Source organism: Galeopterus variegatus, unplaced genomic scaffold, assembly GCF_000696425.1.
Source record: "Galeopterus variegatus unplaced genomic scaffold, G_variegatus-3.0.2 Scaffold1444, whole genome shotgun sequence".
Taxonomy (NCBI): domain Eukaryota; kingdom Metazoa; phylum Chordata; class Mammalia; order Dermoptera; family Cynocephalidae; genus Galeopterus; species Galeopterus variegatus.
The window spans coordinates 269,013-295,090 of NW_007727555.1; the positions used below are offsets into that span (position 1 = coordinate 269,013).

At 52.4% G+C, this 26,078-nt stretch overlaps 1 protein-coding gene and 1 pseudogene across 1 annotated transcript in view; one reads left to right on the forward strand and one right to left on the reverse strand.

The window, feature by feature from the left end:
• The window catches only part of RASA3 (RAS p21 protein activator 3), a 102,127-nt gene that overhangs the window by 71,487 nt on the left and 4,562 nt on the right, over nt 1–26,078 (forward strand). The window contains exons 8-21 of the mRNA XM_008577062.1: nt 1,901–2,005; nt 3,858–4,014; nt 4,497–4,645; nt 5,414–5,528; nt 7,478–7,552; nt 8,342–8,465; nt 9,547–9,653; nt 10,740–10,817; nt 12,393–12,470; nt 13,502–13,575; nt 15,602–15,708; nt 16,430–16,512; nt 20,046–20,254; nt 21,177–21,280. Of these exons, the coding sequence (XP_008575284.1) occupies nt 1,901–2,005; nt 3,858–4,014; nt 4,497–4,645; nt 5,414–5,528; nt 7,478–7,552; nt 8,342–8,465; nt 9,547–9,653; nt 10,740–10,817; nt 12,393–12,470; nt 13,502–13,575; nt 15,602–15,708; nt 16,430–16,512; nt 20,046–20,254; nt 21,177–21,280 (1,565 nt within the window). The remainder of the gene's footprint in view (nt 1–1,900; nt 2,006–3,857; nt 4,015–4,496; nt 4,646–5,413; nt 5,529–7,477; nt 7,553–8,341; nt 8,466–9,546; nt 9,654–10,739; nt 10,818–12,392; nt 12,471–13,501; nt 13,576–15,601; nt 15,709–16,429; nt 16,513–20,045; nt 20,255–21,176; nt 21,281–26,078) is intronic.
• LOC103593935 lies at nt 6,198–7,016 on the reverse strand (annotated as a pseudogene).

The following is a 26,078-nucleotide window of genomic DNA, read 5'->3' on the forward strand; positions in this document are numbered from 1 at the left end:
CCAAACAGGCCAGTTTTTTTTTTTTTTTTAAAGATGACCGGTAAGGGGATCTTAACCCTTGGCTTGGTGTTGTCAGGACCACGCTCAGCCAGTGAGCGAACCGGCCATCTCTATATAGGGGTCCGAACCCGTGGCCTTGGTGTTATCAGCACCGCACTCTCCTGAGTGAGCCATGGGCTGGCCCTTGAGGCCAGTTTTTAAAGTTTTAGTTTAAATCTTCATTTCCAGCACTTAGAACACTGGGTGGGGCAGGGACACTGAGGTGGAGCGTCTGACAGGCATAGAGTCCAGCTCCACCCTAAGACTCCAGCTTCCCCTTTCTTTTGCTAAGATGAAGAAGGTTGTTTCTTTCTTTTTAAAACTGAACTTTAAATTCTAGAGAGAAATCCCAGTTTTAAGTTTTTTTAAAGCATACAAAAAATGTTTTAAATATTTCTCTTTTTTAAAAGGAAAAAATGCCTGCCCAGCACCTTATATTGCTAAGGCGTCCATTGGCAGATCAAAGGTGCTGTTGTGGGGGCCGGCCCGTGGCTCACTTGGGAGAGTGTGGTGCTGATAACACCAAGGCCACGGGTTCGGATCCATATATAGGGATGGCTGGTTAGCTCACTTGGGTGAGCATGGTGCTGACAACACCAAGTCAAGGGTTAAGATCCCCTTACCTGTCATCCTTTAAAAAAAAAAGATGCTGTTTTGTTTCTTCTGAAGATAATGTGCTGTTGGAGGCCGGCTCCTGCTTGTGACCCTCCAACACCCCTGGCCGTACCCCGGAGGTGCGCCTAATCCTGAGGGAACATGCTTCAGGCTCTGCAGTGCTCCTGCTGGCTTGGAATTGCAAGGCAACACAAAGACTGGACAAGTCTTCTAGAATCTTCCCCTCCACAGTGATGCCCTTGACCACCAAAGCGTGCTTAGATCTGCATGAGTTTTCAGTCCTGTGGATAACCGGATGGCGAGGTCACTGATGTGGGACGTGCGCGCTCCTGGACTGTTAGCACTGCAAGTGTGTCTGTCTAGGGTCAGAGATAATTCCACGGCCCCATGTGAGGGAACAGTGAGGATCCCCCAAGGAAAAATGGCAAGTGAGCGCCCCCTGCTGTGTTAGAAATGACCAGGCTCTTGGCAACGCTGGGCGTGGACTCTTGGCAAAAATGCCCTCAACTCTGCCGTTGACCCAGCCGTGGTCACCCTCCCGGTGGGTGTGCCCGGCCCCTTCAAGCATGAGTCACACTGGTAGGTCATGAGCAACTGCGGAGGCAAGGTTCTAAGTTCAGGGAGGAGGAGTTCACAGACACCCAGTTTTTCCAAGGATGTTTTCATGGGCAGAAACAGGGTGTGCCTGGTGGTTGAATTGGGCAGCCCGTCCTCTTCAGGTACCGTTTCCACAGGCAGCCTCACGGCCCAGGCATGGTCCCTTCGTCGTCTACCATGTTGAGCCCTGCAGGGTAAAGCCACCGTGCCGGGTCTGGGGCAGAGCTGGTGGACACATCCTGGGTGTCTGCTGCTGGGCGTCTTCCCAATTACAGGGGACAAATGCTGCTGGATCCTAGCACAGCAGCTGTGTGGTTCCATCCCACGTAGCAGTGCCCAGTGGCTCCCTCCTGTCGCAGAGCCAGGAGGGGCTGATTCCTGGGGGCCCTGCTGCCCCAGCCGACCCCAAGCACAGCTTCCACCTCCCTCTGCCTATCTATCGCACCTGGGAAATGCAAGCCTTCATTCCAGAGCCACATCCTGCCTTCACCTCGTATTTTAAACAGTATTTTTACTCAGTCTGGCTCTTCACTGGGCCTGACTTAGGAGGAACTGAAGGCCCCATCCTGCTCCTGCCCCTCTTGGGGAAAACATGCTGTCAGTAAACTCTGCTTTTAGTAAGATCTGTGTACTGATTGCCTTTTTTCAGAGTTGACCTCTGGAATGCCAGCAACTTGAAGTTTGGAGATGAGTTCCTGGGAGAACTACGGATTCCGCTGAAAGTACTGCGGCAGTCCAGCTCCTATGAGGCATGGTAAGGGGCAGCTGCCCGGCCAGACTCTGAGGGACAGCTTTGGGAAGTCAAGGAGAACAGTGCTGCCTCTGCACAGCCAGAACGAAATGGCACAGGGCTGTGCCCTGGCCTCAGCCTCGCCTAGTGCCCAGCTGCTCTTACTTTGCACGCAGTTCCATCCGGCTCTGGCCTGTCTCCGAGCTTGTACTCTTATAGCAGGTGAGGAGAGGTAACGGGATCACAGAGCAGAGCCTCAACACGAAGAAAGGGGAAGGTGGGGATTAGAAACAGGCCTTAAAACTTTGAAAACAGTTTTGGGAGCCTGATTACTGGAGGACAAACCATGCCCGGCCAGACTCTGAGGGACAGCTTTGGGAAGTCAAGGAGAACAGTGCTGCCTCTGCACAGCCAGAACGAAATGGCACGGGGCTGTGCCCTGGCCTCAGCCTCGCCTAGTGCCCAGCTGCTCTTACTTTGCACGCAGTTCCATCCGGCTCTGGCCTGTGGCCGAGCTTGTACTCGTATAGCAGGTGAGGAGAAGTAACGGGATCACAGAGCAGAGCCTCAACACGAAGAAAGGGGAAGGTGGGGATAAGAAACAGGCCTTAAAACTTTGAAAACAGTTTTGGGAGCCTGATTACTGGAGGACAAACCATTGGCATGGCTCAGCGGCCTCTAAGAACGTCAGCGTAGTAAGCTCCACCTGGTGGCTGGTGTTCAGCCTTCCTCTTGGGGACCCCAGCAGTGTCACTACTGGACGATTTGCAACGTGCTGTGTACTTCAGGCAGTTCTCCGCTGTCCTGCTTACTCATGCCTTTATTTCCTGTTTTCTCTGGATACCTAGTATTTGGGCATATGAGAAATGCCTTTGTTTTATTTTGTGATTAGTTCACATGCTTCCTTTCATGGACACGCAGGAGAGCTCAGAGTCCCAGGGGACACTCCAGGAGCCATACGCTGTGTGGCTTTCTGCAGTGCTTGGCACAGCAGAGTTTCTGTTTCCAGGAGATCGTGGAATAGTGCCTTTGTTTTATTTTGTGATTAGTTCACATGCTTCCTTTCATGGACACGCAGGAGAGCTCAGAGTCCCAGGGGACACTCCAGGAGCCATACACTGTGTGGCTTTCTGCAGTGCTTGGCACAGCAGAGTTTCTGTTTCCAGGAGATCGTGGAATACCTATCTTTTACTGCCACAAAGACAGCACTAGCACAGGCCTACCGACGTAGATTCTGGTTTTCTGCTTATGCTAAGCAGGCCCCTGGCCCTGGTAACTGAGGCAGCCCACTGAAAACCCACCCAAGACCCCAGGCTGTTAAACTGCCTGGACAATAAAGCCAGAGCAGGGAGGGTCCTGGATGACAGGATTGGTAGAACCAGAGAGGGTGGAGTAGCCAGTCAGAAATCACTTGTGCCCAGGTGGCCTGCCCAGCCCCCAACACACACGCACCGTCTCCTGACGTCAAAAGCAATACCACACTTTTGCTGAAATAATTTCAACTTTGGTCTTCTCATTGCTCACTGCTGTTAGGTGTTAATCTTCACGGGTAAATTACTGACCTGCAAAGTTTCCCTAACTGCTTACATGCACTTTCCAGCAGGCTAATTTCCTCCCCCCACCCCACTTCCCCCCACCTTCCAAGTCTGTAGCTCTGTGTAGTCAGCCTTAACCCCTCAGGTGACCAGTCCCTGAAGGGGTAATGCCCCCAGGTGACCAGACCCTGTAGAGGTGTCCTGCAGAATCACCCTGGGGTCCCTTACCACCTGCCTCAGACCCTGGCAGGACAGCCCGAGGGAGGTCCGGTGGCAGCAGGCCTGCCCTGGAGAGACCAGGTCTGCGGAGTGCAATGCACCTCACACTGCCTCCCCTCCAGGTACTTCCTGCAGCCCCGAGACAACGGTGGCAAGAGTCTGAAGCCAGATGACCTGGGGTCCCTGAGACTGAATGTGGTCTACACGGAAGACCATGTCTTCTCCTCCGACTATTACCGCCCTCTACAGGACCTACTGCTGAAGTCTACAGACGTGGAGGTACTTGTCTGAGCCACACCTCACCCACGCAGGATGGCTGGGGCCCAGTGCCCAGACCCTGTAGGTGCTGAGACCCTTCCCCCCTGCAGCCCCTTCCCCTTGGTGGTCCCCTGCAGCTGGTCCTGGCCTGCCCAGGGGTGCCTGTCTCCCCCTTTGCTGGCGGAGGGGGGCGCCCAGCCCCTCTGCAGCTAGAGCCATGGGCTTCCTAACTTGTGTTAGATTTGACCCCTTCATCATGGGTCCCCTGCCCGAGGCCCCCAGCACCTCCTGGATTTAGGGGTTAGTGGGAGGAAGTGCAGACCCCTCCCTGGAGGAGCAGAGCAGGGTGCAGATGGCAGGTTTTGATGTGGGTTTCCTGTAGCACTTTTTGTCTCGGCAAAGAGTTGTGTTTATTACGGTTGGAAGTGAGACCGCAGAGCAGGGCAGGGGTCCACGGGGCTCAGTGGGGGTGCTGCCCCCCACTCACCCGGTCCCCTGTGCAGCCCGTGTCGGCATCAGCAGCCCACATCCTGGGCGAGGTGTGCAGGGAGAAGCAGGAGGCGGCCATCCCGCTGGTGCGACTCTTCCTGCACTGTGGCCGCGTTGTGCCCTTCATCAGTGCCATCGCCAGCGCCGAGGTGAAGCGGACGCAGTGAGTTCCCGGCCCAGCCCGCGGCCCCATCCCCGCTGCCCTGTGGTGAGAATTTGGGGGTGGGAGGGTGGAGGTGGGGGACAGCAGAAGTGTCCACAACCCCACCAGGTGCAGAGTCTGAGGGACCATCAGGCTCCCCCAGAAATCATGTAAGTTCACCTTTTCTTTCACACATTTAGTGATTTATTTATTTTTTTTAAAGAACCATTTCTCTTGGAAATCCAGAGGAGAAAGAGTGGGAAGGGAGTGGGAAGGCCCAGGCCCTGCTCTGGCACTCCAGATTGCCCCTTGAGAGCTCTCATGGCTGGCAAATGGGGACACAGTGCCCCTAAGGGCCTCAAGACAGCCACCCTCACTCCCTGCTGACTTAAAGGTGCAGAATGTGCCCTGCACCTAGCAGGTGTGAGGACAGCCTGTTCTGTTGTTCTCTGCCCGACCTCAAGTATACCCAAGTTTTTGGTGCACAGATGTGTGAATTCTTTGCAAAAACACACTTCACAGGGGGCAAAGGCCGGTGCACCTTCCCTCTGAAGTGGTGGGCTGTGTTGCATGAGGCCTGTTGAGAGGGTGGGTTACCAATGGGCAGCCCCTCAGAGAGTTCAGGATCCTGAGCGTGAGGCCGGCCTGGCTTGTGTTCCTAGTAAGATGTCTGGGCACAGGGTCCACTCATTTCTGCATCCAGCTAGCGGGTGTTCAGGGCCAGTTACTCTCCCCAAAGTGTGTTGGTGTCCTGAGGACCCACATATCCTCCCTGATGTTGTTTTCCAGGGACCCCAACACCATTTTCCGAGGAAACTCGCTGACGTCCAAGTGCATTGATGAGACCATGAAGCTGGCAGGCATGCACTACCTGCACGTCACCCTGAAGCCCACCATAGAGGAGGTGAGCGGGTGGGCCCTGTAAGTCCCAGCACCTCGGCTGCCAGGCGGACAACGGCTGCCTCCAGCTGATGTTTCCACAAGGGACAGGTGAGGGAGAGTGGGCACGCAAAGCTGTCCGGGAACGAAGAGCTGTGGCTGTCACGTCAGCTTTGCCTCCACCCAGCTACAGGGGTGTCATTTCATTCTGTATCTTCTATGGAGAGGACGTTCCATGGGTGTCCCAGATTCTTCCTCATATTCTCAAATTAAAAAAAAAATACTTAGGAAAATCTATCATTCTGTTAGAGCCAGAAGGACATCCAAGAAAAACCTGGCTCCTCCAGGGACACCCTCTTTCTCCATGTGCTTATGGGTCTCCCCAAATCCCTGAGTCTGCATCTGTGTGGCCTCCCCACCTCCAGGGCTGTGGCTGTCCCTCCCAGGGTGCAGGCTGACATTCCTTTCCAGACTACTCGGCGTTCCTCACTGTCTGTTCACTGGGATGCCTTGTCAGGCAGCATTCCCTGGAACAGTTTCATAAAAAACAGGCAAATGTGAGAAAATTTTAAAATAGCATCCTGGTTTGATCTGTAGGCAAAGTCATGGCGGCACTTTGTTTTTTGTTTGTTTTTTTCTGAGTATAAAATTTTTATTCCACTGCCCTGTCACTTAAGAAAATACCATTTAAGTATCAGAAGAGATTCTGGGTGAACATCTGCAGTATTTAGTGACAAAATACTATCATCATGGACATTTCCAATTCATTTGAAAAGCAGTCAAGTTTCTCTTAAGTAACAATTAAGCTTAGCTTTATCTCTGTATATAACCAAACTTCCACGTGGCTTATTCCATTTCCTTCAGCTGAGAGCTGTGTAGGATCAAGTCCTGCTTTCTTCATTGATATGGCAAATCACTACTCCCACGTGGTCTTAGCCTTGTCCCATGTTCTCTCCACATGCACACTCTACAGTGTCTGACCAGCACTGCACAGGGTCGGGGTGTGCGTTCATCGCATGAGCCATTTGTTCATTAAGACCCTCTTCTCAGGTGTATTTTCAATAATGGGTACCACTAACATATCATCTATAATGCCCTCCTGAGGTACATTTCCTTATTCCTTTTATTGGATGTATAATCTTAAACTCCTGTCTGGGAAACAGAAGGGAGGCCACGACAGCAGCTTCAGGTGGGTCTGAATCACTGCACCTGCTCCTATCGCTGTGTAAAGGCTTTTCAGCTTCTCAGATAAAGGAGGTCCACTTGTCTCCTGTTCATTCATGTCACAAACAAATGTGTCTTCAGGCTGAATTAGTTCCTCCTGCGCTCCTGAAGGAGCAATGTAGATTTCATCATCATGCCTCAAGCTAATTCCTCCTCCAATCCCAGCGGCCCAGCCCAAACGGTAGAACTGTTTTCAAAGTTTCGGAATCAGGTATCTTGGATATTCCTTGTCCTGCACGCCACATCACCAGGAGCAACAGTTTCCCTCTGGAGTGTGGCAACCAGACATATCCCAGATAATGGGGACCCACGACCTCTAATCTTCCCACGGCTTTGCCCATGGCAGCACTCCAAAGTAAAGATGTTTTTAAAGCTTTACAAAGCCTAGACCTGCATGAACTAATGCAAACAGAAAGCTGTTTATCCTGTAGTGACTCGGGGCTGCTCCCCCCATGTTAGCATCCTGTATTTCACTTGCTCCTTCCTGCAGCCTGTGAGCAGGTGCCAGGTGTCCCCTTCAAGGCTGTGCACCCTGCAGACACCACTCTAAGCTTGGGGTCTGGGTTTGGTCTGTGTGGCAACTGCGGCCCAGGCCTGGCCTTGCAATGCCCACTCTGCACCAGTGGCTGGGGTAGAGTCAGCTGCTCCAGTTTTGTGCACAAAGCTTGTGGCCTCCATCTCAGGGAAGCCTGAGATCTGGGCCTGGAACCCACCTTACAGGGAGGGCCCTTGTCTTGAATGCTCTTTCAGATATGCCAAAGCCACAAATCTTGTGAAATTGACCCTGTGAAGTTAAAAGATGGTGAAAACCTTGAAAACAACATGGTAAGGATTTCTGTTTTGTTCATGAACACTTTCTAAAGCCCATCACCTGTTTTGGGGTTTTTCAGCCTGTGGCCGTGTGAAGTTTCTATTTCACCCCAGATCCCCGAGTAGGTGGGGAATGGGATGGGCCTCACCCCTTGGCTGTAAGTGCACTGTTTGACCTGGTGTGAGGTGTCATCTATGACCACTTGCTGCAGACCTCCCTGCTCCCAGGCCTACCCCGTGCAGCTGTACTACCGAGAGCTCCTCCACCATCCTTGGAACAGGCTGACGAGGCTGCCTAGCCTGTTCTTTTCTCTCGTCTCAACACACACACATCCCCAATCCTGGGGCATCTCAAGTTGCTCCTGGAGTTGTGTCCTGTTGTTTAAAAAACAAAACTCCCTGATGTTGACACTTCACCCCATCGTTTTAGTCTTTTCATGTCATTTCTTCATGCAGATTATGCTGCATTTGGGTCATGCCTCTAAATAAGAGTTGTTGCTTTCAGGGAGGTATATTCCTGTTAGTTTCATTCCACACTCAGTTAATGAAGCCAGGTAGAGAAGAGGGGCCCAGTGTGGCTTCCCTCTCAGGGCGCCAATGAATAGTTATTTGCATCATGTTAATTATAACTATTCAGTACCTGTTTGAAAGGAGGTTGGGTTTTTTTTTTAGCGTCTTCCACTGCTCTGAGCCATTTCCACCCGTCTGGACTCACCCTCTCTGCAGGCGTGGCCTGTGCTCCATGTGGCTCACGCAGGCAGCCTCAGGAGGGAGTCCAGGCATCTGATCCATGTCCCGTTGTAGGAGAACCTGCGGCAGTATGTCGACCGCATCTTCAGCGTCATCACCAAGTCTGGAGTGAGCTGCCCGACTGTCATGTGCGACATTTTCTTCTCCCTCCGTGAGGCTGCTGCCAAGCGCTTCCAAGGTGAGTCCTTGTGGACATGCTTGAGTTGGTGAAAAATGACCACAGCTTCTTGCTGGGTAACTACCCACCCCTGCCGGATGCCTGGAAGCCTGGGGACAATTCAGGGTCTGCTAGCAGGACAAGAGCCAGCAAAATCTAGAGCAGGAGCTCAGAGGTTGGATTTTGTCGGGGGTCAGTACATGGGGACCCCCGCCCCGGACCAAGAAGGCCAGACTGCCGGGTTTCATCAGGGAGGAATGTCAGTTCTCCTGATTTGGGCCTCTCTGCTCAGAGAGCTGGCTCTTCCTATGTCTTCCCTGCGGCTTTCTCGTGCCTCAGTGCTGTCTTGAACTCTGCATCATGGCATTTTTAAGAAGAGGAGCCCTCAAGGGAAAGCCTTCCCTTCACCAAACACCTGGATGGACTGCAAAGTCCAAAGTGTTTAGAGAAACTGGTTTCCTGGTGGCTGTTGCGTCACTCTCTGGAATCCTGCTGCCTAATCTTGCTGACTCCTGGGAAGGAGCAGGGCGTCCCCACCTCACACAGACCTCCCCATGTTAGTTGATGGAAGGGCAGGGCATTCCCCACTCCGTACACAGGCACTGAAGCACTTCTTAGGAGGCCAAGCGTCTGCCTTGTCCTCCAGGCCCTCCCTCCTTGGGGAGCCTGCAACATGGCCAAAGGAAAGACCGTGTCCCACAGAGCCCCGGGCTTGTGTGTGGCAGCCAGGACACCCCTGCCAAGAGCTATGGCCCTTCAGGTAGCTGAGGAGCAGGGGTGCCAGTTCCCAGGCACATCCAAACCCCACACCCACCTGGAACATTATGGAAATAAACAAGTAACAAACAGCGCACCCTCTCCACCCAGAGGAGGGCAGGAGGGTTCCCCGGCTGTGGCAGCCCATCTCCCAAATAGTCTGGCAGTAATGAGAGAGAAACAGAACGAGACAGAGACAGAAACAGAGAGACAGAGAGAGGGGTGGAACTGGAGGCCGTGCCTCCTCCTGAGACCCTGGGGACGAGCTGGGCACCAGGTTACAAAGCCCCAAGGCTGCTGTGCTGCTGACTTGGTTGGAACAGCCATTCTGTGTCTCTGACCCCAGACGACCTGGACGTGAGGTACACCGCCGTGAGCAGCTTTATCTTCCTGAGATTCTTTGCACCCGCCATCCTCTCCCCCAACCTCTTCCAGCTCACGCCTCACCACACGGTAAGCAAGTCAGCCCTTGTGAACTGGCCAGTCCTAATAAACTAGTAAGCCCTCCTAAATTAGCCAGCCCTTGTAAACCAGTCAGTCCTCTTAAACTTGTCGACCGTGGTAAACTAACCAATCCTCCTAAACTAGCTAGTCCTCCCAAACTAGCCTAGCCAGTCCTCCTAAACTTGTCAGCCCTTGTAAACCAGCCAGTCCTCTTAAATTTGTCAGACCTTGTAAACTGGCAGAGGATGTCAGCCTTGGGCCAGGATCTTTTGCAGAGCTGTGCTGCAGTGCAGGTGCAGCTGGTTATGTGCTCGTGGGTTGTAAACATGCTCGGTCCCCACAGCTTGTCTGTCTATAGGTGGGTTTAGTGACCTTTCTATTTAAGTCACGTCAGCTCTGACAACTGTACGTGATGGGAGGAATTAACACAACTCTTGACAGACAGCTGTATGGTTTGACCAGGGTTTCAGCTGCCAGTTACTATTATTACATTTTCCCTCCTTCCATAGAAGGAAATTGAGTGTTTATGATCTTGTATATTTTTATTCACTTACTAACATGAGTCAAAAAATATCTGTTGAGCCCCTACTAGTGCCAGACTCTGGGGGACACCACTCTCATGAAGCTGACATTCTGCTGGGGTGACATGTCAACAGATAAATGTGCCAGGTAGTGACGGTGCATAGGAGACAGCAGCCCAGGGGGCAGGGGTCTCGAGTGGTGGCCCACTTGTGTTTCCCTTGGTTTTAAGTTAGACTCTCCAAACCGTGTGAGGGCTGAGAGGTAAGTCCTCAGGTAGGGTCTCCTGCCCCTCCAGGACGCTGCTGATTCTAAGACACCCCCTTCGCACTTCTCCCTGTGGGAGCCCCCGGGCATCTTGTTGAAATGCAAACTCAGAGGACACTGTGGAGTAGGAGGCTTTAGAGGAACCCTTTCTGAATCCAGTGTTTGCGTATTTATTTGCAGAGCCTGTGCACATGCTGTGCTAGTGTTTAGGAGACATCATTCGTCTTGCCGTCTTGTGTAACTCTGTGATCAATCACAGCATTTCTATAAAACAGGAACAGAACTCGCATTTCTCCCCCCCCCCAACAGGACCCGCAGACATCTAGGACCCTGACGCTTATCTCAAAGACTATCCAGACTCTTGGCAGCTTATCGAAGTCAAAGTCTGTAAGTCTTTTATTTTCATCATTTTCTCTAAGAACATTCTGATTTTTTAATCTCTTCAGAAAAGATAAATGAGATCCCTCACACACGAGTGATATTTTTACAAAGTTATAAGGATAAAGAATAGTAATAAAAGGCCAGCATCCTATCCCCACTGATCACCTTAAGAAACAGAACACCCAACGCCTTCTGAACTTGTCATTCTTTGCCTTTTGAGAAAGGAGGTGGCACGTCACTCATCCCGAGGTCGGGGTGGGCAGCACACCTGACTTCCGTCAGTGGATTTGGAAGGTAGTCAAGCCTCCTAAGTGGGCTTCACTCCTGGGTGCCCCCAGCTGCATGGGGCATCGAAGGACATTTCTGCTTTACGGGATGGACCTAGGAGCTGGCATTTGCTGGGAGGCTCGTCCACATGCAGTCTCTTCTTCCCCAGGCAGGGGCAGGCCAAGCTCCACTCCCCTCTTGGGTAACAAATCTGCATTTCGCCTTCATTGTCACTCACCTCAGACTGGTGTTGGGGCTGAAGGGCAAGGGGGTCCTGTGAGGGTCTGTCCCAAGCCTCCCATCCCAAGGAGCCCTTTGCCCCATTTTCCTTCAAGAGCCTCATGACTTACTGCCTGACGAAGCTGGATGCTGGTGTCCAGAGAGCCCCAGGTTGATGGCGGGCTGTCCCAGGCAGGGGGAGGCTGTCCCAACTGCTCCTCACAGTTCTGTCTGGAAAGGGCTGAACAGGCACTCGCAGGAGCCTCCTCCTGTGGCTCCCCATCCTCTGAGGCTGAGCCTTCAGGTAGAAGTTAGTGCTGTGGGGAATCAGGACCTCACACTGCAGGCGAGAGCAGCCCCTCAGGGACAGACAGTGGGTTTCTCTGAATCCCAGTAAATAAAAGATGTATTGTGGCCCACAGGCAGGCGGAGGCTGGGGCTGAGAAGAGTGATTGCTCTTTTTCACCGACCTGTCCCAGTATCTGTGGACAGACACTGTAAACAGGAACCTAAACTGCATCTAAGGTCTGCACAGAGCTCATCTCATTTTCATATGTGGGAAACTGTAAAGTTAATCTCAACATGAAAGCGACACTAAATGGGGTTCAAGCCTCAGGAATGGTGACTTTGAAGGCCCCACTTCTTCCTGCCTGGGAGCACAGGCTCTGTCATTAGTTCTGTTGGCTCCGGGACCCCACTTGTGACCCTAAGTCTCCCTTGCCAGTGATCACATCTGGGTGCCAGTTCACAGCTTTGTAAGCCTGGAGCCCAGGTGTTAGTGACCATGCAGGGATGGTATTGAGTCATTTGTACCAAAGCACTCTTTATAAAGAACTCTTGCAACCCCCCCAAGTCTAATTCATCTTACATACATGCTTTAGCTTTCTTCTGTGATTTCAGCTCTGCTCTACCTGAGCTGAAACCTCTGGGACAGCCCTCTATACTGCACACCACTTACCCAGTGGGCCCTAGGGTCTTCACTTTGTCTCATTATCCTGATTTAGGCTGGTCACAACTCGTGCCTGTAGATTTTTTGTATTGGGTCATGAGCCAAGATACCTTGAGGCCTTCATCGAGTGACCTGTCTCATTTTAGGCCAGTTTTAAGGAGACATACATGGCTACATTTTATGAATTCTTCAATGAGCAGAAATATGCTGATGCAGTGAAAAACGTAAGTATCGCCATCAACTAACATATACTCACTGTCCCCCGTAGTGTATATTGTCCCCAAGAAGTAGTATTGCCCTTTTTAAGTTAAGGTGAAATCCACACAACACAAAATTGACCATTACCCATTGTGAACATTTCAGTGCATTCATGATGTTGCCCAAACACCCTCCTCTGTAGTTCCAGGACACTTTCTTCATGCCCAGAGCAGTTTCAAACTCTTTCTGGCTGGCTCCTGGGAGCTGACATGATGTTGTACCTTGGCATCTGTTATGCTGGTGCCCACTCCCAGCCTCATTCGCTGGCCTATCACCCCATTTGTTCTGCCCTCACCCAGCCCTGAACACCCCAGCCCTGGAGCCCAGGGCCCCAGACCCAAAATTAGAGTTAAAATGCAGGGGGAAACACTCCTGGATCCAAAGCTTTACTTCTCTGTACTGTTAAGAAGCAATCTTGAATATTTCTCTTGGAAATCATGAAAACCATGGACATTGAAGGGAAGGAAAGCCTGGAGCTCAGAGCAGCTGTTAGTTGATGGAAGGAATCCAAGCAAGTTGTGGGACAGTTGAAATGAGCAGGGAGGCCCCACCCCACAAGAACCAGGGGGTAGCCAGGAGGGCAGTGGCCTTGACCACGGAAAGCAGTCTTGTTCTGGGTGGCCTGTGCCTCCCTCCCCTGTTAGAACCTCAAATTCCGCCACTAGAGAGTCATCCTTGGGTCACCTGTCAAGATGTGGACAGATTTCCAGGTGCTGCCTGGAGCCTGCCCACCCCCTGGCAGCCTCTCACTTGAGGTAGCACTTGGAGGCAGACGAGACCTCCTGGAAGGGCCAGGGAGTCGTGGCAGTGGCCAGTGTGGTAGAGACAGCACAGGCCCCACGATTCTCACTGAAGGACTCATGTCCCCACATCGTTCTCTCTCCACTGGTATCAAGGAGTCACAGACACCTGCGTCATCTGTTGTCATTGTCTGTGAGACAACACACTTCAAATGTGCTGTTCCCTTTCTAACAAGCTGATTTCTTTCACACTTTAGTTCTTAGATTTGATTTCGTCTTCTGGGAGAAGAGACCCCAAGAGCATAGAGCAACCCATCCTGCTGAAAGAAGGGTAAGGCTGCATCTGGCCGCTGGGCCAGGGGACAAACGCAGGTGGGGCCTGCCGTCCACTTCAGCACAATTAACACATTGTCCTGAAACCGCATTTCTGACAGCGTTGGTCTGGCCAAGTGGCCAATGGTTTCCCAAGGCAGCCTAGACCCTTGCTGGGCTGTCAGCCCAGGGGTGTGGGCTTCAGTGTGACTTTCTTCATCCTTCCTCTCTGAGAAAATCTGAGAAAATCGACCTTCGCTTCTCTTTGCTTGTTCTCTGTGGATTTTGCAGAGTGGAAAAATGCCCGCCCCTGGTGGGGGGAAAGGGAGGTGTATTAGTCTGTTTCTGTTGCTTATAACAAAATACCTGAATTGAGTAATTTATAAAAGGATGAGATTTATTGCTTACAGTTTGTGAAGCTGGGAAGTCCAAAGTCCAGGGAACACATCTGGTGAGGGTCTTCTTTGGTGGTGGCTTTACAGCAATGCAAGGGTCTCACATGACAGAAAATGTCAGAGCAGAGAAAGAGAAATTCTCCTGTGCTCTTTCTTCTTAAGCCAGCGGAACCACACCCGACCACCATCATTAATCCATTCGCTACAGCATGGTCTTACAGTCCAATCATGTCTTCAAGGTCCCACCTTTCAATAACCGTAATAGAATTTCCCACTCTCTTTAAGGGTCTCACATGACAGAAAATGTGCTTTACAGCAATGCAAGGGTCTCACATGACAGAAAATGTCAGAGCAGAGAAAGAGAAATTCTCCTGTGCTCTTTCTTCTTAAGCCAGCGGAACCACACCCGACCACCATCATTAATCCATTCGCTACAGCATGGTCTTACAGTCCAATCATGTCTTCAAGGTCCCACCTTTCAATAACCGTAATAGAATTTCCCACTCTCTTTACACTGTCACAGTGGGGACTGAGTTTTGGTGGGGGCATCAATCCACCAAAGGAGGGACAGGCTGAATCATCCTATAGCCAAGGCTTCTGCATGGTTGGCTCATCTCTGGCCTTCCCTCTACCCCAACGCTCTTAAGGGGTCTATCAGGAAACGAGGGTCAGAGGACAGGTACCACATGCCTGCAGCCTGGGTTCCTTGCAGCAGTCTCCCAGTCCTTGTCGGTGGGGGTCTGCTCTACGACCACCTGATGTCCTGCCTCTGAGCACTGTGCACCCTCGTCAGGGTATTGCTGTCTTAAATATTTTTCTTCAAATCACCTTTAACTTCAACGTGTCTTAACCAATAACGTAGGTAACATATATACACGTGATATCGTATAATACACATTAAATAAATTCACAATTTTCAGTGCAGCAGGTAATCACCCTATAATCCCTAAAACAGCTCGGTACGCTCAAGGGCTTAACACCTCACCTGGAGAAACTGCCACAGGTGCAGGTTCAGAGGTGCCGTTCGCAGGTGTAAACAGCCCGTGCAGGGGCTGCGGGCCGTCCCGGGCCTGTGCCGTGGTCCACTGCGACCCCGGACTCCTTCCCCTGCACCGAGCCCCTGCTCTGCGCCTTGCCCGCGGTGCTGCGATCCTCGCAGCGGGTGTGGAGTGCGGACTCGGGGCGAGGACAGTGCAGGGCCCTGAGGAACACTCGCAAGACTTCCTGCCCTCCGCGGCCCAGGGCCCCCAACAAGAACCGTCTTACCTTCCTGGGCCTCTGTCCTCACGTGAGCTCCGGGCGTCCGTGGAGCCCTCGGGTGCACCACGCAGATCTCGTCCAGTGCCCTGACGTGCGCACACACGTCCGGAAGCGCATGGCGGGGCTCTGCGTGTAGCCTCGCCCGGCGGGCTGACGTGCGCGCGCACGTCCGGAAGAGCATGGCGGGGCTCTGCGCGTGCGCCCTCGTTCCGCTTCTGCATAGGCCCACACGCGGGAAGGCAACCGCACCTCGATGTGGCGTGTTCTCATGAGCCCGGCCCGGGTCCTCGGCCTGCGCGTGCCTCGCTGAGCCTCCGGTGGGGAGGAAGCGGGGAGGCCCAGCCTCCGTGCGCACGTGTGGCCGCCAACCGCGTGTTTCTTTCGTGACAGGTTCATGATTAAGAGGGCGCAGGGCAGAAAGCGCTTCGGGATGAAGAACTTCAAGAAGAGGTGGTTCCGCCTGACGAACCACGAGTTTACCTACCAGAAGGGCAAAGGTAACGACGGAGGGTGGCGCCCCTGTCCCCGCTGTCTTCACGTGCGTGTGCTCAGAGCAGCGCAGCCCGCTCGGGCCCCCCGCGAGCCTCAGCCCCCGCACCGGGCCGTGGGCGAGTGTGTGGCCCGGCAGGAAAACCTGCCTCCCGCAGCCCTGGTCCTTCCCTCCGTCCCCATCTTCAGGGTCTCAGCCATGGTCACGCTCTGATGCCGTGACTCAGACGTGCCCTTGATATGGCTCCCGAAGCCGTGCCTGCCCCCAGCAGGAGCCTCCGTGTGGCCTGTTTCCCGTGTGAGCGCCGCTGAGCGCTGGCCGGGGCGGAGGCTGGGCTACGTGGCTCTGGGCTGGTCATGGGCATCAGCATCGATAGGTCAGTGGCGGCCTTAGTCCTGTTCTGGCGGTTCCACCTGGATCTGAAGTGGCTCAGGTCTAGGTTATGAAATGTCGAGAAGACGATTTCTTTTTCGTGTTTCCTGGACACCGTCGTGAAGAGATTTTGTCATAGTTGTGCGGACTCGAGTATTGGGTCTTGCCTGGCCAGTGGGAGGGCACAGGTGTGTGGCCACATGTCTGGGCCACACAGGTCTCCAGGCCCCTTGGGCCCCCTCGACCTGGTCCAGTCTCTCAGCTTTCGCGCTCACAGGAGGAGGACCCAGCACTGCTCTTCCCTGGGGCGCTCCACCCGCAAGGAGCTGCCACTCACTTGCTCCCATCTGCTGCAGGAGACCAGCCTCTCTACAGCATTCCCATCGAGAACATTCTGGCAGTGGAAAAACTGGAGGAGGAGTCCTTCAAAATGAAAAATGTGAGTGCCCGTCTCCAGGCTGAGCCACCTGGCCTGGTATTTCCATCCTCTTTCCTCTCCTCGGACCCTCCCAGCACCGGGCACGGCCCTTCCACACCCTCTCAGGGCCTCCATGTAATAGCCAAATCTCGTACCAAAGCAGCCCAATGCTCTCTGTCTGGGGGTCACTGGGGTGGGCGGAACCTGCTGGAAGGTGGGGCCTGAGCTATGTGGGTGGGAGGGAGGAAGGGACCCCCTGTTAAAGGACACCAAGAACAAGCTTGAGACCATTTGGGGCTGCTTTTTGAAGCTTTCTAACGTTGGCATAATATGAACTTGTAAAAAAGTCACAGGAATAGAAGGAATCCTCATGTCCCCTTTAGCCAGGCTATGTGCGTTCCGGTTAATCGTGTGCGTTCTCTCTCAGTCTCTTTCTACGTGTAACATATGTGTTCTTTTCCTAAGCCATATGAATACTTTAGGGCGCATTTTCTGAAAACAAGGACGTTCTTTTATAGAACCACAGTACAGTTACCAAAACCAGATCACCTAATTCTCATGCAACATTCGTACAAATCCACAGGCCATCGTTAAATTTTGCTGGTTGTCCTGATACTGTTCTCTATAGCTGCTGTTTTTCCCCAGGCTGGGATCCAATCCAGCATCACATATCACATTTAGTTGTCTGCTTTGTCTTCTTAATCTGGAACCTTCCTCAGCTGTTCTTCACGGCTGTGGCATTTTGGAACTTACAGGTCAGTCCATTGTGTAGGTGTCCCTCAGTTCGGGTCTGTCGGATGTTCTGCCGTGGGAGGTTCCAATTGTGCGTTTTTGGCAGGAATCTCACGATGTCGTGTGTCCTTCTCATGCGCTGTCTGTGAGGTGTATTGGTGGGCTGGTCTCATGGTTGGTGCTGCGGCTCTGAGCACTGAGGAAGGGGCTGCTGCCAGCTCTTTCCCTTGTCTATCAGTGATTTGTTACATGCACTGAGCTATGTCAATACCTTCATCATGCTCAAATTCTTACCTGCCAGTTTGGGCTCCTGTATTAGTCTGTTTATGTTGCTTGTGACAATACCTGAACTTCCCTGTAGTTGGTTGAATTCTATTATGTTATTTTGGGGAATGTCCAAACAGGATCCTGCAACAGGCAGAACCAAGTGGAGTAACTCAGAATCCTTTGCCAAAAGAGACCTTACCTTAATGAGGTGCCCTTATGTCCCAGGGTGGAATTGTGGACTGGCTGGCAGCCCTGGGCATCTCTGCCTCGGGTCGACCGAGAGCTGCCAGAATCATCTCCAGGGTATGTGTGTGTGTCCTGGGGTCGTTGCCTCCTGGTAACACCTGATGGGAGGAAGGTACAACTTTCACCTCACTTCCCGGTGAGGAACCTGAGGCTCACAGAGGCCAAGGAAGTTGCAGGAGTTGCCTCTGCTCAGGTGGAAGAATTTGGATCTAGATCGTCCCACCTCCCAAACAGCCCTCCCTCCCAGGGCCTCCAGCCATTTCCTGCTTTGTGGCCTCTTCCCCACCATAGGGAGTGCCCCTGGAGAGGGACACACTTGGATCTCAGAGCCTTTAGACCACACAAGCCGTCCCATGTCACCCCAAGGATCTTCCTCAGATGCTGGGAGTTATTTTTCAGCAACAGCTCATGCTTGGGCGTGGGGGTGGGGGTGGGACTTATGCAGGCTTCCCTGTGAATTATTTTCATGGTGGCGGAGCCAGTGCTGCCGGTGTCTGTGGGTTCCTCCTTGGGCAGGGCTCTGCGTAGGCGTGGTATTCACTGTGTGCAGAAAAGGGCTGGGGCCAGAGCAGTGAGGTGGCCAGTGTCCTGTTTAGCCAGGCGATTAGCTTGGTGGACACTACAACCCTCCCTGGCCCAGACAGGACAGGCACCACTCAGCTCATCCTCCAGGGCCACTTGAAAGGATCTCCTGGGCACGTGGGTCACCTGGGGGCAGAGGTGAGACTTTTTCTGGACCTGAAGGGTGTTAACACCCAACATACCTCCTCCAGGAGACTGAAAGGCTGGGTCCCACCTTTTCTTTAGTTGAGTTCTGTAGCATTTCGAGTTGACCGTGTCTGCTGGATATCCTCACCATGGGGTTTCCAGGTCTCAAGGGGAGGCAGAGTCAGGAGGGCTCGCGAAGCTGTTGTGTGGGGGCCTGGGGAATGCTGTCCCTATAGACTGTCCCTGAAAGAAGCAGAGATGTCTTGAGAGCAGCTGGAGCCCCTACTTACGTTTTGAATAATTCCTTGTTTTTAGCAGCATCTGTTCAGCCGGTTTCTTCTCACTGACCCCATGGAGCCAGCTGCCGTGCCACCTATTGGGCCAGTGTTCTGATGAACTCAGCCGTTGTCGAGGGCTCCTATGTGCTGAGCCCCATTGCAGGGCCAGCCTGGGATGGTGGTCAGGACATTCAGAGTCTGAGGCACGTGCACACGTGTGTGCAGGGTGCAGGGTGGCTCCTGATCTCTGTAAATGAGACCCTAGCTGTTCGCCCAGAAATCTGGAGTCAGAGTCCTCCTCATGTCCGTCGAGAAGGCTTGTTCCCCTGGAGAAGTCTGCCGTCTCCTGACTCCTGTCCTTAGGACAGGTCCAACCTGAAGGTCCTCCCAGACCTCTGGTCTGCCCACCCGCATCTTGTGTGTGCAGTCTGGCTGCTCCTTCTGGGAGCCCCTGATCCCTTCTGGTCCCAGGACCTTTGCACCTACCATCCCTTCTACCTGGGACACCCTTCATCCTCCACTTGCCGCACTGCCCTCTGCCTGGTCAAGCTCAGCTGGAGGGCCAGGTCATTTAGAGTTTTCTGGCCCCGAGAGCTGTCGCCCCACAGCCCTGCACCTCACATTCCCTTTTGTCTTTCTTGTTGGCTGGATGTTGACAAGGGCAGAAACTCTGGGTCACACTGTGTCCCGACGACCTGGGGTGGTGTCTGGTGCTCAGTAACATTTGTTGAGTAAATAATGAACGGCAGTGAGTGGGGGCTCCCAGAAGCCTCATGAGGAAGTAACACCTGGCAGGTTGGGAGGAGCTGTCCAGATGGGAGAACAGCATGTGCAAAGGCCCGGGGGTGGGAGGCGGGGGCTAGGGTGTGAACAGTGGGTGGGCAGGAGGAGCTGCTCGGAAGCCCCTCACGTGGAAACCCAGCCCACATGCATGTAATGCCATGGTCGGCTCCAGGAGTCTCTGAGGGCAAAGGCAGTGCCCACTTTGCATTTGAATGGAGACCACTGAGGCCCCAAGACTCCCAGTGACCTGGCCCAGTTGCGTTGGCCTCTCTACTTCTTGCCTCTTGTGTCATCCACAGCCCTTATTGTCAGGATCAACGGCAGCAGGGCGCCCTTTGCAGCCACAACCTCAGCCTCTGCTGGTGCCCAGAGGTCCAGAGCCTTGGCTGCAGCCCTTGGGCCCATCTAGGCCTGTGTCAGCTGCAGAGCCTTAGTGTCCCCCTTCTAAGGCATTGGTGACAATGGGCAAGTGCCCATTAGACTCTTGTAGTTTAGCTACACGCTCGCTGGCAGCCTCCTGAACCTGTCCTGTGTCTGCAGATGTTTCAGGTCATCCAGCCAGAACGCGCTCTGTACATCCAGGCCAACAACTGTGTGGAGGCCAAGGACTGGATCGATGTCCTCACCAAAGTGAGCCAGTGCAACCAGAAGCGCCTCGCTGTCTACCACCCGTCTGCCTACCTGAATGGCCACTGGCTGTGCTGCAGGGCCTCCTCGGACACAGCCCCAGGCTGCTCCCCCTGCACCGGGTAGGTCTGGTTCTCTCCAGCACCGGCGCCCTGCCCAGCCCCCAGGCTTGGCCAGGAACAGTCGTCCAGCTTGTGTACCATCCAGGGAAACTGGGGCTGACACGCAGCCCGTGCTCACCAGTGAGCCACGCACAAGCAGGGCTATTTTTGCTCTGGAGAGAGCAGTCTCCGCCCGAGGGAGCGCCTAGGTCTGAGGCTTCAAGGTTCCTTCTGGGCACCTGCTGCAGTGGAGTTGTCCTTGGGGAAGTGGGGAGTCAGGGTGAGGAGGGGCTCAATGCAGAGAAGACACCCAGGGGCAGGTGCCATCCTGTGTCTTCCAAGAAGAGCCTGGAAACGTTCCACCTCTTGAAAGCTGCATCCTGCTCACAGGCGCCCCACCTGACATCCCTGCACACTCCTGCCTTGGAAACCAAGTAACCCTTGCCGTCCTTGCCCCATTGTGACTGGGCCTCCTGCAGTTCGTTAGCATCTGGGGCCAACTCTGCCAGGCCTAGGAGGGCAGCCTGGGTGCCCCAGGCCTTGCTGGGGGCTTGGCATCCCCCTGGTTGTACTTGATGGGGCTTGTGCATGTGGCAATGAGGATGACTCTTGTCCCCACAGCCTCAGGGGAGGAAAGGAAACCCAGCCCTTCAGGGGACACATACCCAAGAGGGCATTTTATTCCAGGTCATTTCTTTTTTGGCAGATCTGTGGGTCCCGGAGGCCTGCAGACAGGGTCACCCCCTCTAAATGCTCCCGAACTCTCACACCCACACACTCCCCCAGAGCCACCCGTAGCCCCCTTGTCAGCTGACCTCAGGGATGAGATTTAATATTGGTCACTCACCTTTTTTCTTTGGTGATTTTTAAATACTAACATCGTGGTTAAAAGCATCACGTAGATCATTGTTCTCCTCTTCCTGTTGTCACTGTATTTGGACAGCGGCCTCCCGGCAAACATCCAGCTGGACATTGATGGGGACCGTGAGACGGAGCGCATCTACTCCCTCTTCAGCCTGTACATGGGCAAGCTGGAGAAGATGCAAGGTGGGTCTGGCTGGGCACAGGAGAGCCGGCAGTCTCAGGAGGTCTGGCAGGGTCCCAGGACACGGGGTCACTCTGCAGAGGCAAAAACCCTGGTCTGAGCCTCTGGCATCGTGTGGGCAACATGCAGGTGTCCTTGTAGCAGTGATGGATGGGAGCATCTCTTTGCAGGGCAGGCAGCTATTTGGGGAAAAACTACTTTGATAACAGGTTCTATAGATTAGCTAGGATTTGACTTACAACATCTGAACTGCCAAATTCTTTAGAAGACCATATTTCCTAGAAAGCTTCCATGCTTCCAGATGGAGAATTTCTTCTTTTGTGTTTTCCAGACAGACGTGTGTGTGTGAGTGTGTATGTGCACCTGTGTGGACACGTTTGAGTGTGCATGTGTGTGTGAGCATAAACGCCAAATGCCCTGCAGCTCCAGGCACATCACATGTTTCACATATCTATGCAGCTGAATTAACAAAACAGTCTGGGAAGACATGGGAACAGTGGTCTGGGGTCTGCAAGATGCAAGAAGAGCCCACAGGGCGAGTGAGCTGCATCTGCTGCCAGGTTGGGATCTGGTGGATCGCAGCTTCGCTCTTAGGTATTCTGTGATGGGCCATCAAACCACTCTCAGATCGTGAAATAGAGCGGAATGTGCCTGCAAGGAATCTTATATTTACTTCCTTTTCACTCTCCTGGTTTGACCCAGAAATATCAACTGTGCCTTGGCCTGGAAATATATGAGTCCTGCCCAGTGTCTGTGCAGGTGCCTGTCTGTGAGCCCAGTTGTACCTACTCTCCAGGCTCCACCAACAGCCTTGGATCTGACGCACCCTGGGGCGTGCCCAGGTACCTGGCATATCCATGCACAAGCATGTGCATAGACAACCTCATGTGCACGCACATATACATATGCATGTGTACACACATGTACATATGCATGCATGCACATGCAGAGCAACCATATTCACTTGAACACAAATGTGCTCACGCGTGTGCTCTCATATGCTTGCTCACGTGCAGACGTCCACACGTGCACAGAGCATCACATGTGTGTGCACACACGAACATCACATGTACGTGCACACCTTGACACCTGTAGCGTCTTGTCCCCCAGCAAGCATGCCACACTAGTTCCTGGCTCCGAGGTTCCAGGCTGCCATGCAGCTGTGGCTTTGTGGATGCACGAGGCTTCAGGGTGGCACAGACCATGGGCCAGGGTGCTAGCAGTGAACAGAACAGAGGAGGGTGGAATCAAGGAGACTTGGGGAAGCTGAGGCCACCACACAAGACCTGGGTTCACTAACAAGGCTGACCAAGCCCTCCGTGACTAGCCGCCTTCCAGCCTCTCCCAGCAGTGCCGCACAGCCTGGGGTGGCCCAGGCCTTGGTGCTGCTCTTGCCTCTATCCAGAATGTCCTCCTTGCCTTGGTGTGGCTAACACCTGTTTTTTCTCTACATGTCTTCCTCCCCGGGGTTTCCTAGCCTCTCCATCCCAGCAGCCTGGACTCACCTCTGTTATTGCAATTATCATCTCTGATCTGTTCACCTCCAGTACTGTGTGACATTTCGAGAGCAGAGGGCAGGTCCTATTTACCCAGGGTCTAGCACAAAGGAGGTACTCAGCATCTGTTTGTTGGACAGATAGATGACCAATGGATGGATGAGTGGATGGGTGGATAGATGGATGGATGGACAGGTAAGTGCAGGTGTGTAGATGGACATTTGGACAGATGGGTGGGTAGATGGATACATCGGTAGGTACATGTATGAGTGGATGGATAGGTGAGTGGATGGACAGACGTGGATGGATGTAGTATGGACAGATGGATGACCAGTGGATAGATGGATTGGTGTGTGGGTGGATGGATGGATGGGTAGGTAGGTAGATGGATGGGTAGGTGGATGAGTGGGTGCATGGATGGATGGATGGACAAGTGAGTAGATGGACAGACATGGATGGATGGATGGATGGAGAGATGGATGGATTGGTGGGTGGGTGGGTAGATGGATGAGTGGATGGATGGGTGGACAGGCAAGTGAGTAGGTGGATGGATGGATGGGTGGGTAAATGGATGAATGGACAATGAATGACCAGCGGGTGGATGGATTGGTGGGTGGGTGGGTAGATGGATGAGTGGATGGATGGGTGGACAGGCAAGTGAGTAGGTGGATGGATGGATGGGTGGGTAAATGGATGAATGGACAATGAATGACAAGCGGGTGGATGGATTGGTGGGTGGGTGGGTAGATGGATGAGTGGATGGATGGGTGGACAGGCAAGTGAGTAGGTGGATGGATGGATGGGTGGGTAAATGGATGAATGGACAATGAATGACCAGCGGGTGGATGGATTGGTGGGTGGGTGGGTAGATGGATGGGTGGATGGATGGATGGACAGACAAATGGACAAGTGGGTGGATGGTTGGACAGATGGATGGATAGGCAGGTTAATGGGTGGATGATAGGTGAGTGAATGGATGCTGGCTAATGGACAGACAGATGAGGGACAGATGGAAATGGGTCTCACACACTCAGCCTCCGTTCCAGTGAGGATCATCTTGACAGCATGGGTTTGTGGACCTCAGCGCGGCTGGAGACCTTCAGGCTCACTTGGCCCAGCATGTCCTCAGTGAGTGCATCAGCTCACTCCTCCACAGCAGTCACACCTCTGCCTGGAGTCTAAACGTTTTCTCAAGGCAGAGAGTTTTGTTGTTGGAGAGTTCTAATTGCTTCAAGACACTACATTTATACAAGGAGTCTTCAAAAAGTTCATGGAAAGATGCATATTATCTTCTAATTTCATTTTTCTACAAACTTTTTAAGTGCCCCCATATTAGTGAAAATCTGTCTTCCCAGACACTCAGCCCATGGGACTTATTTCCGTCCAGTTTAGTAAGTCTTTTCCTCCTGTAAATGACAGCCTTTAATGCTGGAAGAATGCTGTACTGTAGTTGCCTGTGTGAAGGGAGATGGTAACACTGAGTCTCCTGTATGGCCCTCATGTGGCATGGTGTCCCTTTGCCGGCCAACCTCTGTAGGACACACTCTGGTTCTTTAGTACAATTCCTGAAGCTTAGTGACAGTGAAGCCCAGTACTGCAGGCAAGGTGCGGTTAGTGCAGGGCTTGGTGGGATCCTGCTCTGAAGAGCTGATGTTGATTTGAGGCCACTGGATTGTGACCAACGCAGATGTGCTTTCAGGATGGCAGCAGGAGTGGAAGGTGCTTTGCTGTCATCGCTTCTTGTGATGTGTCCTGGGACAAGCCACTGTTTCTTCATCTACAGACTAGGCATGAATGCCAGCTTGTCAGGGTTTAGCGGTGATTAAGTGCAATGGCTTATGTCTACATCAAGCATGGTGTCTTATCATAACTGTCAGATGCACGTCAAGTCTTTTCACTCTTGCCTCCTTACGCTTTGGTTGGCTTGGGGGCCACTGTCTTCTCGTGTGTGTTTAGGACTTAGTTCTGGTTCTGCTGTTCTTTAAGTACAACTCAGGCTGGGCTCAGTGTTGCAGCTTCTTGCAGTCTCTTTGAGCACCTTCCCCTGTTGTCCAGTCTCCTTGAAGTTTCCCAACTTTGTACCTTTGAGTGTCACATTTCCCTGGGGCAATGTTACACGCTTGGATGAGCACTTCAGCTCAGCATTCTCGGGGCCCATGGATGGCCAGTCAGCACAAACTACCTAATTCACTGTGCCATTTTCCATTATGGAGTTCTGCATCCTGATCATGAGGCTTTTATAAAAGTATCTCCCATGCCTTTGCTGATATCAGCATACACATCCCCCGGCATTTCCCTAAACTCTCAATTTTATAAACCTTATCAAAAAAGGAGATAGTTTCCTCTTCATGATTTTTTTCTAATTAATGCCAGTTTTAGTTTTTTCCTCTCTTAGCTCAGAATCTATGTAGTAATCCAGTTGAGAATTTTACATCTGGAGTATGGTTTGTGGACTCCTGTCCTTATCAAAAAAGGAGATAGTTTCCTCTTCATGATTTTTTTCTAATTAATGCCAGTTTTAGTTTTTTCCTCTCTTAGCTAAGAATCTATGTAGTAATCCAGTTGAGAATTTTACATCTGGAGTATGGTTTGTGGACTCCTGTATGGGAGTGGCAGCCCTGAATGATCCCTGAATCACCCTCAGGGTCTTTCTTCCCTTGTCTTTAAGAGCAGTGCATGTTCACAGCCAAATAACTCTGTGGTCCAGCCTCGTAGGGTCTAAGATGTCAGATAGCTTTCCTTTATTTTGCCCCATTTTCTGTTTCTTTTAGTCCCAGCTGGTAGTGTTTCTGCTGAGATAATCCCATCTCTGTGTCTGGATTTTGTTGAGATGGTTGATTAAGTGCATGGTTCACACCCACACTAATCTCCTTATGAAATGGTCTCTTGGACACACCCTTAGTCTTTTCTTCCAAACATGCTTTCTCTTTTTTTTGCAATATGGATAGGCTGAGAATTTTCCAAATCTTTTAAGTTCTGGTTCCTTTTTGCTTGTGGATGCACGAGGCTTGAGGGTGGCACAGACCATGGGCCAGGTCTTGAAACTATTTCTCTCTTCTCCCATCTCACCATAAGCAATCAGGATGAACCAAGAGGCTCCTTTAACACTTTGTTTGGAAATCTTCTCAGCTAGGTATCCAATTTCATCACTAGCAAGTTCTGCCTTCCACAAAACGCTGGACAGAAACACAGTTCAGTCAAGTTCTTTGCCACCTTATAATGAGGATTGCTTTTTCTCGTCCAATGACATGTTCCTCATTTCTATCTGACACCTCATCAGAATGGCCTTTACTATCCATATTCT